Source organism: Chironomus tepperi, unplaced genomic scaffold (genome assembly GCF_022539635.2).
Source record: "Chironomus tepperi strain 1889 unplaced genomic scaffold, CSIRO-AGI_Ctep_v1 contig_85, whole genome shotgun sequence".
Lineage (NCBI taxonomy): Eukaryota > Metazoa > Arthropoda > Insecta > Diptera > Chironomidae > Chironomus > Chironomus tepperi.
This window is the reverse complement of record NW_027226207.1, coordinates 6,457,890-6,473,689: the sequence shown is the minus strand read 5'-3', so window position 1 is coordinate 6,473,689 and position 15,800 is coordinate 6,457,890. Positions and strand designations below refer to the sequence as shown.

Genomic DNA, 15,800 nt, shown 5'->3' with positions numbered 1-15,800 from the left:
ATATCATAAATCCACAACAAGTCCCTAAAACACCTCTCAATTTTGCACATATATTAAATTAAAGGAAGGAAAAAATGGCAAATTTCACTGGGATGAGTTATGATATAATTTAAATTTATCATATCATTAATTACGTATATAGTTCCTTTGTAGCTTCCTCTTGTAGTGTTTTTATAAATTAAATTACAAAAGAATAAAGTCTACCGAATGATTTTGGATATTTTTTGCGGATTTTTAAAATATTAAGTGAATTTTAAAAATTACAAAATATTCCAGAATCAATTCGGACTTCTCATTTAATTTAAAAAATCAACAAATAACGAATAAACTTATTAATAATTTCGTAATAAAAAATTTTTTTGATGGAATTATTAAATTGATGATTTTTTTGGATTGATTCACAGCAAATTTGAGAAATTAAATTGATAAAAGAATTTAAATTTGAAATGAAATAGAAAAATTTAATTTAAAATTTAAAAGATTTTCAAATTTCAAATTTAAAAGATTTTCAAATTTCAAATTTTAAAATATTTTCAAATCTTAAATTTAACAAACATTCAAATTACAAATTTTCAAAATCTAATGAAATTTAAACTGTAAAAAACCTAAAATTTCAAAGTTAATTGAAATTTCTGAATTTAAAAGAATTCGTAAATTTGCAGTTTCAAAGAATTTTAACATTTTAAATTTTAAAAATTTGGAAATTTAAATTTAAAAAAAATCCAAGATTTTGAATTTTAATCAATTTGAAAACTTTGAATTTTAAGCAATTTTAAAAATTATTTTTATGAATATAAAATTTGTGATTATTAAAAATTTGTGCTTTATGTTACAATTTGAAATTTCTATTTGTCAAAAATAAATTTATAAATTTCATTTCCTTTGATTTTGAGAATTAATTTGAAAACGAAAATTAAACTAACATTTGAAATTTTAAACAATTTTAATTTAAAATTTCATTTTTTTTCCAACTTTAATTCATTAACTTGCTGTAAATCAATTCAAAAACCTTCAAATTTAAAATTCCTTTAAAAACTAAACAAAAAGAAGAAAAATCAAGATCATCAAAAAATGCAGATGAGTAGTAGAAGAACTTATGAAGTTATAAGCTATTGTGAGTTCCTTACTAACTGACAAAAATCTCAATTATGTTCACTTATTATTTCTTTATACAAATGTAAAAATTACTATTTATATTTATTTTATTTTTTTCTGTTTTTTAAATAATATTTTTTAAGTTATATTTTGGCTGGATTTACTTCATCATCAACTTTATTTTTTCCTTTCGTCTACTAACTGTAGAAATAAAAGAAAAAAAGAATTTTTCTTACCTAAATTTTTTTATTTTAATTTTTTTTTTGCTTCTGTAGTGAGAAACGATGAAGTGTTTGTTTTGTCTATGAAATCACTAAAAATAATTATCTTTCTTCTTTTCATTTTTCATCACTATTTTAATTTACGTATATTTGTTTCCAATAATATTTTTTTTTTTTTCATTTTCAGTTTTTTCATCTTTTTCTTAAACTTAAAAATTCTAATTGATTCTCTTCCATCTCTATTTTTCGTCATATTTTTTGTTTTAAATTGTAGAGTTTTTTTCGACTGCATCTAAATCATTTTTTTTTTCGTTTCTTTTCAAATTTGGGATTTTTGATGAAGGTTTTTTGAGGTTTGTGAAATTTAAATTTAATATAGATTTTAACAAAAGAATTTTTGAAATTTTCTTCAAATTTAAATTGAAAATTTGAACTTTTTTATATTAAATTGAAAATTTGAAACTTTTTAAATTAAATTGAAAGTTTGAAACTTTTCAAATTAGATTTAAAATTTGAAATTGAATTTCAAATGTAAAATTAAATTCAAAATTCGAAATTTAATCAAAATTTAAAATTGAATTATAAATTTAATATTCAATTCAAATTTTGAAATTGAATTCTAAATCTAAAATTAAATTCAAAAATTTTAAATTTATTTCAAAGTTTAAAAACTTTTAAATCAAATTTTGAAGTTTAAAAATTTTCTTCAAACTACATTTTAAAGTTAAAAACATTTTATCATTTTGCAATAATTCAAAGTTTAATTAAATAAAATTCAAATATAATTTTGAAAATCTCAAATTCAATTTTTATTTAAAACAATTTAAATTTTTGAATTAAACTAATTTAAAATTGAATTATAAAACAAAAGAACTTTACAAAATTCATTTAATTTTTCAATGATTTTTTCAACCTTATAATTTAAATTTCACAATCTTCAATCCAACCTTCATCTTTTAATAATAACATTTGATTTGACATTTTTTTAAAAAACAAAAAAACTCTTCAGACAACATTAAATATTTCAAAATATTCTTCAATAAATCTACTAAAGTTAAACAAATTCAGGAAAAAAAAACTTCATTTTTTGTATATTTTTCTAAAAAATATTTTTCTTACTAAATTATTACGTATATAATTTTTAACATTTATTTATGTAGTTTTGGATACATTTTTGGACTGTTTTGTTTAAATTTTAGTAGATTTATTGAAGAAAATTGGTTTGAATTGTTAAATTTTAGTGTTTTTAATGATTTTGAATGGCAATTTGCAACAATTCTTATTTTGTGACATATAAGTTGACTGTATTGATGCTTTTAGAGCAGATTTTCGTCATTTTAACGTTATTCTGTCAATATGAAGACGTATCGATGCCCTAGTGAGACCCCAGTGACTATAATGCGTCACTACATTGACTTTACACTAATATATTGACTTGCAAGTCTAAAATCGCAAAGAGTCTTACAAAATTGCAATCTTCTCGTCCTTAATTCAAACCCTAAAGTCAACATGTGTGCCAACATCCAATAAACATTCAAAAACACCTAATTACTGTTGTCTGAAGTTTGTTTTAAACATTTTTATTCCTCATTTGCATTCCAATTTTTGTTTTCAAAATAATTTAGAATACACACCAATCATTAACCCCGAAGGGCATTCATTATCCAATTAATTTTAACATTTTTTTTTGTATTTTTCCTCAAAAGCATAAATTTTTTTTACGTATTTTTTTTATGTCTCATATCGCAATTTTTACGTATTTTTGTTTTTCAAATTTTAAAAATTATTAATTTAAAATTTGATTTAAAGTCAAAAAAATATATTTAAACAAAAAATGCACTAGATTTATCTCATCCTAATCTCATGCGACATCCACGTGCCGTTATATAGCCAATAGCCAATGATAGAAAGAATTTTTTAATATAAAAAATTGTAACAAAAAATTTAAAATAAAAAAAAGTTGCATGGATTTAGTAATAGAGAGGGATAGATGCAGTCATGATTATCAATTATAATTTAATTTAAATTTTTTTTTACACAATATTATTATAATTATCATAATCATTAAATTGTTATATTATTACTATTTTTTTTTTTTCATAAAAAACATAGGAAAATAGCTGCATAAGTAAAATAAATATTGCAAAAAATTAATAAAAAATTCAAATAATATTAAAAAAAAAAAACTTAGATTGCACATCTGATCATTATCAATAGAGATAGTCGGGGATTTGAATTATAGAAATATAAAAAAAAATAATTATTTGAGCTTCACATTTTAAATATTTAAAAAATCTGCATTTGCATTATATTTTTTTCAATTTTTAATTTCAATGCGGATGTGATTTTTCATGTATTTTATGGAGCTCATATCTGATGCAGCGAGGATAAGCATTTTTTTTTTCATTCATTTGATAAAAAATTAAAATGTTTTTAAAAAAAATTCTTTTCCTTTAAAATTGTACACTCAGTAATTATTTTTTTTTTGTTTATGTACGTATCATTTTCATTTATAGTAAGCAATAGAGAGAGAAAGAGGACTGCACTAAATATTTCATTTATTAATATTTAAATTGTTCATTGTTTTTGACTTTTTTTTTTCTTTCATTATTTCTTCATTTAGATTTTATTAAGGATTTTCTTCATGGGTGTATTGTAGGGGTTGTTGGGGGTCTAATGACGTCTTAGAAGGATTTGAGTGTCTTAAACCTTCAATTCTTGAACATTAATGAGTATAATGTCAAAATTGACCTATATTATCAAAATTACTGTATTGATACCCTCGATAGTCATATATTGAATAGAAATTGACTATTTAAAGGATGTAAAGAGTGTATAAACTAAGTCTACAGTGATCAATAATTAAGAAAATTGACAATAATCAATTTAACCTCATTAAATGACCAAAAGGGGTTCCAAAATGATCAAAATTAACTCAATTGAAGTCTACAAGACTAGATTCAAACCAAATTGCATCGAATTGGATCTCTGTCTACGAGCTACAACTTCATTTGATGATAAATTGGCATTCATTTTGTATATACCCATTTAAACTGCTTAACATCCCTCAAAACCAGTTCATCTGGCTTGATGGACAACTAGGACTCAAAAAAGATCAATATCGACTTAATTGAAGCTTTTTGGACTAAAATCAAACTGATTTAATTCAATTTAGATTCCTAAATTGTAGCAACAGCGGTATTTGATGTTAAAATAGCAACTTTAATTGAAATTGCCATCAAAATATCTTAAACCCTCTCAAAACTAGCTTAACATGATCAACTAGCAGCTATTTGATACCTCAAACAACAACTCATCCTAATCCAATGAATAATGTTCCCATAAAATTCAAAATTTACCCACAAAAATCCCCCACTCTTCAAAATCAACTTCTTCATTACCACGAATATCTCCTTCAATCTCATCAAAAATCCATCACGATTCATCATTAAAAAAAAAGCAATTTATTTTCACGCCGATATTATTATAAAATGAAATTCTGATAAATAAATTCGTTAAACTTCTGTTTTTTGTTACGGTATATTGGATATAAATCCTCAACCTGTTTTTTTTTCTTCTCAGTTTCATATTCATCGGCAATTTTTCTTTTATTTAAACCTTTTTTTTAACATTTCTCATCATTCATTTTATTTAAAATAAGAGGAATGTCGAGAAATTGTTTTGTGATTTTTGAGGTCTTTGTTAGTTGGGGTTTTTGAGAGATGGATTTTGATGGATGGAGGGGGGTATGGTGATGGGATGATGAGTAGGTTTGGTGGGGATGAGTTCTAAAAGTTAGTCAATGATTTTAGAATAATTTGAGATTTTTTGAAAAATTTGAAATTTTGATTCAAATTTCAATTGATCTTAAATGAGCCTTGGCAACCTAAATGACTAGATTTGGTACATTAGAGTTTGAAATGAGCCCATATATTGTATGGAAAAGTCAATTTCAGTCAATAAGACTCCATATGAAATTCGAGTCCACTAAGAGCACTGAATAACTAGTCAAAATTCAAAAAAAAACTTTGAAAATACCCAAAAATTTGAAATTTCAGCTCAAATTATGAGATTTACACCTTAATTTCACTTATGTACTCCATATCATTAAGCACAAATAAATAAAATCATAAAGACACTCTAACCCCCTTTCCGACTACCCCCCAGTCCCCCCTAACCCAACACACCCAAGCAGAAATCCTTTATCATTTCCTCTACCTTTTTAATTTATCCTTAATAATTTTTTTTTTCAATATTTTTTTTTGTTTTTACAAATTTAATTTATTTTCATTCATTCATTAATATTAATATTATAATTATTATTATTATTATTATTATTATTACTTTTACTTTTTCATTATCATTAATTATTAATTATTATAAAAATTTAAAATTTAAGACTATTAGTTGTAGAATAACTAAGTTCCCTCTATCGAATGACCTTGCGCAACTAATGCGGCCTTTTGTGCTTGTGCTTGCTTTTCCTGCTCGTTCAATTCTTTGATGGCCTGTATCTCCTTTTTTAATTTCATTCGTCGATTTTGGAACCTGATTTAATGAAAAATTGGGAATTCATTTAGTAAATTGATAATAAAAATACATTCTGGTTGCAGACATTCCACATAAATAATGCCTGACATTTCTTTTTTATCATATCCAATAATACTTACCAAATTTTTATTTGCCGCTCGGTAAGACAGAGTGCATGGGCCATCTCTATTCGGCGTCGTCGAGTAAGATAGTGATTTGTGTGGAACTCTTTCTCAAGCTCAAGCGTTTGGTATCGTGTGTATGTTTGGCGGCCTCGTCTTCTTAATCCATTTGCACCTTTATTATGAGAAAAAAATAAGAATTTTTGGAGATTAATAAAAAGCTTTAAAAAATGAGATCATTTTCTAGACATTTATGACTGTTGAAATTGACTTTGTTGCTCCTATGCTGTGTGCTGTATTATGTTTAAAGTGGGGGGAAAGGAATGTAAATAAAAAGTTAGTGTCAGATTTTAGTATTAAGATTATCATAAAGAGTGTTATTTAAGAAGTTACTGATGGGCTATATGATGTGATGATTTTGTGATAAGAGTTAAGGATGAGAATTTGGGTTTGGAAGGGGTTTTGGTGTTTCAATTACCAAAATTGAAGCTTTAAGTATCCAAAATATCGTTAAAATTCTCAAATTAAGTTAGTCGTTAATTAACATCCTCAAAATATCCATGGCTTAATTTTGACTGAAGATTAAGGTCCAAACTGACTTGATTCTAGTCTGGAGCTGGATTTGATCGAATTTGGCCTTTTCTACTCCATGTTCCTCCCTTTAAAGAGCTCTTAGAGACAAACTGTTGATAGAGACACCCAAACTGGCAAATATCAAGCTTTCATGAAACAGACAGACCACTATGGTACTTAAAAAGGGTCTCCTTGCCTATTAGGAAAAGCAAAGCATTTAATATTGTCAATTGGCAATGAGTAGCTAGCTTTAACCGCTAACTGTGAGAGTTGATGGATCTCAGATGATCTGAACGATCAACTACAACAATTCAATCATTCATTCAACTAAGTAAAGGAACCAAAATACCTTCCAATACCGAAAACCACAAAATCCCATTAAAATCCATCGAAATTCCACCAAAAATTCCCCCCAAGGGTTCAACATGTTAAAATAAATTTTATAATTGAGACATTCTCATCTCCATCAAAAATTTGAATAATATTGCCACATATTCCCTCCTCTCTCTCGCTTTCTATGTTTATGTGTCGATGATGATACCATGAATGGCAAATATTGACGGTATATTTTGCTGCGGTTGGATCTATCTTTACATATTGGAATGATATATCCATTAATATTATTTGTGGTATCATTTTCTTATGAATTAAGTTATAAAATCACCGAATAAAAAATTTACATATTTTGTCTCCACTCATTTTGGATTTCTTCTTCATCTTCTTTTGCATGCCTTCTTCTTCATCCAAAACATCCAAAAAGATGAACGATGGAATATAATAAAAATTAAGATATTTTGTAGCTTGAATAAGAAAATAAACTTTATATTTTTTCATGTGTATGTCTAAATTGTGATTTATTAATGTGCTGACTTGCGATAATACAGTCTGTAAGATAAAGTTTCCACGATAACATACACAAAAAAAGAAGTTGAAAGAATGAAGAACTTTTCTTATGTTCTCTTGTATTTATTTTTTCCTCTATAGCTCATTGTAGATCAACGAAAAACTTTTTTGGCGGTCTTTTCTGTCTTTATATTGTGAAATTTTTGGGGACTATAGCAACAAAAAAAGGAATGTAGGTTGTGAGATGAAGGGGAAAGAGAGTTGACTTCAATTGCGATTGTTTGAATGTTTTACTAATGAAGTTTATGTCTTTTTTTGTGCTGTGTGTGAGGAAGGATTTATTTGAATTATGAGGTTTGATGTTAATTAGTATGGGGATTGTTGTGGATTTTTTTGGATGCTGTTTTGAGTAAAAGAAGTATTTTTAGAGACTATGAACGAGTCAATGTCAATGAGGACACTAATTTCGAGGGAATTTATAACATTAAGGCTCAATGGACTAAATTCTGAAGTTTAATCAATTTAATTAGTTGAGGGCAACTTAGTTGCTTTTCTCGAACTGTCTGGAGCTACAAGCTTAGCAAATATCAAGTTTTGTTGTGAAAATGAGCAAGAAATAGTCGTTTTTAAGCAGTTCACGTAATTTTGACTCATTACGAGGTCCAAGTGTTTCAATCGTGGTTAATCATAATCAAAGCTTTAGGTCGAAATTTATATTAAGTTGATTAAATTGAGACTTACTGAGCCGCTAATCATGGTAATAGTTATAATTAAAGATATTTTCAATCATTTGCATTTGTGTGCAAATGTGAAGCTACAATTTTGTTAATTGAAGCACCCAACCCCCTTCCTAACTCAAATTCACATCCTCAAATGCATCTATATAATTGCAGACCGTAAAAATGGATCAAAATCAGCAGTACCGATGTTATTAGGCCCACATTGCACCTTATCGTTAATATGTCGAACTAGCAGTGCCCTAGCAAACACTATATGTTGGATGTTTTAGTTAACTACTCTTCTGCATAGATGGATCATTAATTTAACTCAAACCGCTCAAAATCAGCCGTCACGATGTTGTAAGGGCAACTTTGCACCTTACCGTAAATATGGCGAAATAGCGGTGCACTAGCAAACTGTACGCGCTTGCTATTTGAGTAAACTGCTCTTCAGGATGAATGAATTGTCAATTTAACTCAAATTCCACAAATTAATGACAATACAGCCCTATCTGATCCCATTTTCATATTGTTACCTCAAAATTCAATAAAATCCTCAACAAATCAACCTTATAAAGCATAAAAATCCACAAAAATCAGCAAAAAGATATCCAAAAAATATTTCATTTCTGCACGAGAGCAAGCAACACAACAAAAAAAAAGTATCCAAAATCATTGAAAAGGAAATAAAGAACACAACAACACAAAAAAAGAGTTGCACATGAGAAACAAGCAAAAGATACGACGAATAAAAAAATGAATTAAATGAAGAAATGAAAAGAAATTAAAAATTATGCTGTCCTTTCAGTCTCTGTTGTTATTATTATTATTATTAGGCCAGTCTCTCATGTCCTCCTCATTCGATGCATGCTTAATGGAAAAGAAAATGATTTAAAATTCGTTTAAAATAAATTAGCAGAAAAACGGCACACATAAGCGAATATAACGAGAGCGGCATGTAAGTTTTTATTTTTTTTTTTTGTGCTTCTTTCTCTTTCTCTCCGTAGCTTTTAATTTATTTCAGACTGCTTCATGTTTTTCTTTATTTTTTTGCATTATGCACACAATACATATTCGACCAATCTTCAAGTTGAGCTCTTTTTATATATTTATAAGAAATTGTGTAAGAAATAAGAAATACAAGTTTGCTTGCATTTATTTTTTGCTGCTTTTTTTTGTGATATGAAAAACGAGTTCGCAATTTATTCAGTATGTTTTATTTATTTTTGCTCTCTTTCATTTCTTTTTTTAGTGTATTTATTGATTTATGTGTTGATGTCGCGGTTCGATATTTATTTCTGGAATAAGAATGAGATTTCGTGTATTTTTTTATTTTTTTTTTTGGCGAATTTTTGCGCAAGAGAGATAGGGACGGCTTGTTGTAGGCTGGTTTCCTTGGGATGAATTTTGTCAGGATTGTTGGGGGTTTAGGCTGATTTTAGAGGCTGTTAACTTGTAGGTAGAGCTTGTAGGAGCTTGTAGAAGCTAGTAGGAGCTTATAGGATACTAGAATTTTGTATAGAGTCGAGTATTTTGGGATTTTGTATTAAAAAGTCGATTCGACAGCATTAAAAATTCAAGTCGACTTTTAGAACATCATGACGCATCATCATCCTCAAATCTCAAATTTACAACTAGACATTACATAAACGCTTTGGATTCCATTGCAAAAACTGTCATAAAAAGTGATCGAGACTGAGAATAATCAATGATTTCATTCAAAATATACATAATTGTACAGTAAGTCTGTACTGTAATTTTCAAGTTGTTGCCAACAACTAATCAAACAGTACAGCTACTTATAAAATCAGCAGTAAGACTAGCTTCAGTCATCAATTTAGAGAGGTCATGGATCGCAATTTTCACAATCTTTAACGCCTATAAGAGGGGTCGTAGATCATTATTGATCTGTACAATCAGCGAAAAAGGTAAGTAAGTGCAAAGGAAGCCAGGAAGGTAGATAAGTAAGTAAGCAACTAATTACTCAATTCTCCATCCAATTCCAATTAAAACCAAGACTAAAATCCCATCCAAAATCCCCCCTAAGGGGCTATCCGCGACATTTCATGCAATTGCAACAAAGCAACAACATAAGAAAGCCAAGCAAAAAAAAAATCGAAAAACATGGCGAGCATGAGGAGAAAAAAAAAGAGACAAGAAAGTCAACATACACATATTTTATGCTCGTAGGTTTCTTATTCCTCTTTTTTTCTGTTTTTAATGGTGGTATTTTGATAGACGAGTCCTTTCCATATATGCGAGGTAAATTGAAAACATATTGCAATATATTCTCAAAAAGCACAGTTTCAAGATCATCAACAAAAGAAAGAGAAAAAATCCCATTTAACTGTGCTGCATTTATGTATTATGCTATAGATGGAGGTTGATATTCATCTACCTTCTACTTTATAAATAAAAAAATGAAAAATAATTGAAAGACTTTTCTTCACCTCGTTCTCGTTTGGTAGGAAAAAAATCAATTTTTTGCTATTATTGCACTGCTTTTTTTACTTCTACATCGTCATTCCTCTCCGTGTGACTCTTTTTAGCGCATTTTTGAAATTTTTTTCAAAAAGGTAGCTTAATAAGACACTTTGTTCGTTCGTTCGTTCGTTCGGTCGGCTGGAACGCGAGATCTCGAAAACTAGACATCGTAGAGAGCTCTGGTTTGTTTTAATAGCTTCGTTCTATTAAGTTATTGGGTTATCGGTCATTTAGAAGTTTCAAATCAACGTATAAATACTATAATTAACAGTTTTTCATTTTCATATACAACAACAACAAAAACAACAACACATTTTTTCATTGTTTAACAGTGTTTTTCAACGTTTGTTGATGTTTTTACAGTGTTTACTGAACAATGTTTGAATTTTTTTTGACCGTTATGAGGTTTGAATTATGAAAATTCGTTAAGTTCTTAAATTTTTGGAAGTTTTATATAAATCTTGTTTTTAAGATCTGGAAGTGACCTGGAACTTACTGGATCTTGGTTTTTAGGTCTGGAAGTGACCTGGAACTTACTGGATCTTGGTTTTTAGGTCTGGAAGTGACCTGCATCTTACTGGATCTTGGTTTTTAGGTCTGAAAGTGACTTATTAATCAATTACTGATCGCTGGGACAAAAATGCGCTTAAGTCCCTCGATCAATAACACGAGGACTTTTGTAATTTTTTTTTTTTACTCAATTCAATTGTTAACCATGAGATCATTGCCTGTATATAGAAATATATCGTATAATTGAATTATATTAAACTTTAGTTTCATTTATGGACCGACTGACTGACTATGAAAATCGCTAGCTTTTTAATTTTATATTTTTTTCCTTCCTTCTCTACCTCTTTTGTACTTTAGTTACTTGCTGACTTGCTTTTTGTAGTTCTTTTCTTTCTCTCAATCGTCGTGTTGATAGAAACTTTTTGATTAAATAAATTATTTTCAGCGGGGAATGTTTTGCTGTTGAGTGGAGTAGTTAGGAGGGAATCAGTGGCGACAGTTAGGAATCGCGAGAATTGGCATGGATTTGGATATTTTTGGAGGCATTGAAGACTACCGCCGACTTAAGACGACTTATACATGCGATGCTGGCTCTAGAGCTTGAAGTCGACTCGGATTTTCAATGGAGTTGAGTCTACTTGACAAAATCTGAGTCTCCTTCGAGCTCTGAAGGTCTTTATGATCATCCTAGTCAAATAACTAAATAATCAAGCTCAAAACTCAGTTTCAAACGCTTTATCACCTGTATTCTAGTCACTAATCAACCACCATCTTCAAAGTCCCAATTCATCACACACATCATCACTACAAAACCCCTCCTCCTCCTCATTCATAGCTATACTGACTGTACTAAACAACTCTACCAAGTGACTATATTACCTAAAACATAACAAGCTTTCTTGTTAGCTACCAACAAGCAGCAAAAGAACAGAAATAAAATCGCTTAATAGGGAGAAAAAAAACCTCTAGTTTATATATTCAGCACGCCAACAATTACCTTTGCTTTTGTTTTTTTTTGCAGCTACTGCTGTGTTTTTTCAACTCTACACAAAAAAACCATAAATTATTGATCTATTTTCAGCCTTAAATGGATTTACATCGGTCTCAACTAGTTGCAACAACAAGGTAGTGGACTTTTTAATGTTGTGTGATGGGAATGTGCATGTAGAGGAGTAAGTGAGCTTGGGAGGATGACATTGAATGGTTTGATGCTGATAAAATGAGGAAAAATCAGGAATTGAAGGCTCAAGACTGTAAAAATTGAGAAAATCTTCAATTTTCCCATCGAATCATCGGAAAAATATTCTCACAAAACCTTCCCCGTACCCGAATCATGTCAAGAACCCAAAGAAATATTTCTTCATTATCTTCTTCTCTTGAATATATTCAGTATTTTTTCCCATTGCCTGCCATATAGCATGTGTTTATTTATTTCAATTTCAAACTTGACATAAAGCAAATAACCACACGATGAATATAACTCAATGTTACATCCTCATTAAATATTTAATAAATTATAAAATTTCTCTCTAGTTCTTTTTTTTTTGAATTATTCAAATTTTGGAAATTTTTGAATTTTTTTAAAAATTATGGAATTGAAATTCTTAACTTAATTTATGTAGATGCAGTTTTTAAAAATTTGTGTTAAAACATTTGAGCCTGTTTTGTGTGACATTTTGCTTATTTAATGGCATTTTAAGCAGACTTAGAATTATATGTATGAAAGTCAGATGGATGCCATGTGCTAAAATGAACAGCAATGTGATTCCAATAAGATTATTCATAGATTTGACATTTTAGAACTAAAAAGTTATAAAAATTCTAATTAGAGCTGCGATTTTTATGGTTTGAAGGGAATGGTATGGATGTAGTTGTGTGTTGTGGGGCATATGTTGGGTATGGCTGTTTATTTTGCATGATTGGGACGCTTTTGAAGGTTGGGTCTACTTAAAATAGCTTGTATAACTCCTAAGGTACCTAATGAGGCATTTGAAGTGGCCAGTGTAGCTTTAAACAGAAATTTTAGGTCAAGTTTACTTCTGGAAAGACACACAGTATATAAATAAGGATGTACAGCTCCTAGGGTTCCTAATATGGCACTTAGTGGGACTATGGTAGCTTAGAAGTGTAGTATTCAGTCTTGTTTAGTTCCTGAAAGACATGCGGCATAGAAAATGGGCAAAGCAATATCTAAAGGCTGTTGTGACTCTGGCACAGTGCTGGATGTCACCAAATTTGATGCATATTGACGGATATTGACCAAAAGCATACTTTAGTCACAAACCCTCAACTTTCCACTCAACTACCATCCCAACAAGTCTTATAAGACTCCAATTGTCCATTTCCTTATAAGATTCAACTCAATTTCATCTCCTTTCCCCCATTCCATACACAAAGCAGTCCACAATCAAAAAATCAGTTAAGGGAATGGAATGTGAAACAAAAGGCATTCCTTACTTGTTCCCAATTCAATGCAATATTATTATTATTCCTTTTTTTTGATGCTCTATAGCACATAATATTGTTGATGTTAAGAAGAAGTTATGCTGTGGCTGTTTGAATTGCCCGTTTTTATTTGCTGATAACATATTCTCGTTATTTTCATTTTAGCGCATTATTCTTTATATGATACACGGGCAATAAAACAAAAGAGCTTTTTTGGCAGGTTTATATCATTAAATGGTTTTTTTTTTTTTGGTTTATGTGAGGAGGAAGAAATACAGCACAGCACATTGAGAATATTTTTTTTTCGTGTACAATACGAAGGGAAAAACATGTCGAGACCTTCGGAGCAAGCGCAAGAGGCAATGACCTGAATTTTTTTTCGAAATATTTTATGTATTTTTACTTTTTTCTCTGTTCATATACATAAGGAACCAACCAAAAAAATTATGCCGGCAGATTTTAAGTTGATATCACCAAAACAACACGATGAATTGAGAGCAACAGCAACATAGCATGAAAGGGTACAGAGTATAAGAAAAAAAATAATTAATGCATTTACGAGAAACGAGGTATTGAAGAGCATTTTGGCTCATAACATTCAACAGCCATTTCATTGGTATGTAATTTTAGCAATTTCTTGATGGTTAAAATGTTTCTTAAATTGGCCATAACAACAATAAAGAAATTGCTTCTGCTGTTTGCTCATTCTACTTCTTCTTTCGACTTAAAATGGTTGAACCTTTTAGTTATTTTTCTGCTTTTATTTTATTCTTTCAACAAGGCAAGAAAGCGCAATTGATGTGGTCAAAAACTGTATCATTAAAGAATTTATTTTTGTTCCATCATTTTCATCAGTGCATGGCCGAGGAACTGAGAAAGAATTTTTTGGTTTTTTTGTGGATAGTTGGTTTGTTTTTCGTGAGGTGTAGTGATGGATTGGGCGCATTTTTGGGGGGAATTTATGGATTTTTGAAGAGGTTTAGGGAAGTTTAAGGAATCTTGAAGGTCTTGGGGGGTTTTGGGGGTCTGGACAGTATTATGGTCGTATAAAATTGAATTTTAAGGACTTTTGTATTTATTGGTAGTACAAATAGTCACATCACATCAATCAGACCCCTAACAGGCAATGTGCATATGTTCCTGATACATAAAGACCACTACGGTACCTAAACGCGGACTTTTTGTCTCTTAGTGGACTATGAACAGTCAAACCAGCTTCAATATCGTCAATATCATCAAGACATCAAGTCAGAATCACCTCAGCCCTCTCATTTCAAGCATCAAACCCCAACAAAAAAGCATAAAATAAATTGCAACTGAAAATATCTTTAATTTGTTTGTGAATTTGGCGATGAAACGAAATTTTTTATTTATTTTAAAAAGAGCAACAAAGCAAAGTCAAATAAAATAAAATAAAAGTTATTGAAAGGCACCTGTTGTTGCATGGAAGTAAAAAATAAATTTTATTTTTAAGAGAAGTAAAAAAATAAGTATAATCGACAAAATGATGCAGTCAAATGGAGAAGAAAATCATGTCGGTTTCTTATACAAGAAAATGACTTTTTATCATCACGTACAAAGCTAAATTTCATGTCTGAATTTCTTCTTGTTTCTTCCGATGCAAAAAGTATGTAGTATGTAGTTTAATCTAAAGTTTCACGATTCGTTTATGCATGCACGATATTCAGCTTCGAGGATTATGTATTCTTTATATTTTTCTCTCGTTTTTTTGAGAACTTTTTAAAAAGAAGTATTTACTAACTATACTTATGGATAGATAAACATTCATATATATATTTTATTTTAAAGTATAAATTGCATTTTATTTCATGCTTCCGTATATGTATGTATGGTAGTTCTTAGGAACTTATTTTTTTTGTTCTTTTCTTGAGGGATTTGTTGGTGAGTGATGTGAGGTTGTAATTGAATTGTTGGAGGGTTCTGTCTATAGTCACATTTTTCTAGTTACTATGCTCCACTTGGAGTGAGGGTCTACTTGGGTTTGGTGCATTTTTAAAGGGATATGAATAGCGTCCTGAGGTTTGCTGGGGACCCAAATGTAAAATGAACTCTAATAGATCAAAATAACCATTAAAAATGAACAAATCTTGGTTGAATCTGTAGAAAACAAAGTTGAGGACCTTATATCACAAATTAACAGAAGGTTACGAGTGATAAAGCCATTTCAGGACGTTTTCTTTGTGCGTCAATGGACATAATTGCATTCAAGCTAAAATACTATGACAATTGTCAAATTC

At 29.3% G+C, this 15,800-nt stretch overlaps 1 protein-coding gene across 2 annotated transcripts in view; it reads right to left on the bottom strand.

Moving 5' to 3' along the window:
* Positions 1–5,490: 5,490 nt before the first annotated feature.
* LOC139086632 (homeotic protein ultrabithorax-like) overlaps positions 5,491–15,800 on the bottom strand; it is a 107,310-nt gene continuing 97,000 nt past the window's right edge. For both annotated transcript variants that reach the window (XM_070635164.1, XM_070635165.1), the window contains 2 exons: positions 5,987–6,143; positions 5,491–5,864 (listed from right to left, as the gene is read on the bottom strand). In XM_070635164.1, coding sequence (XP_070491265.1) covers positions 5,735–5,864; positions 5,987–6,143 — 287 coding nt within the window. In that variant the 3' untranslated portion in view covers positions 5,491–5,734. The remainder of the gene's footprint in view (positions 5,865–5,986; positions 6,144–15,800) is intronic.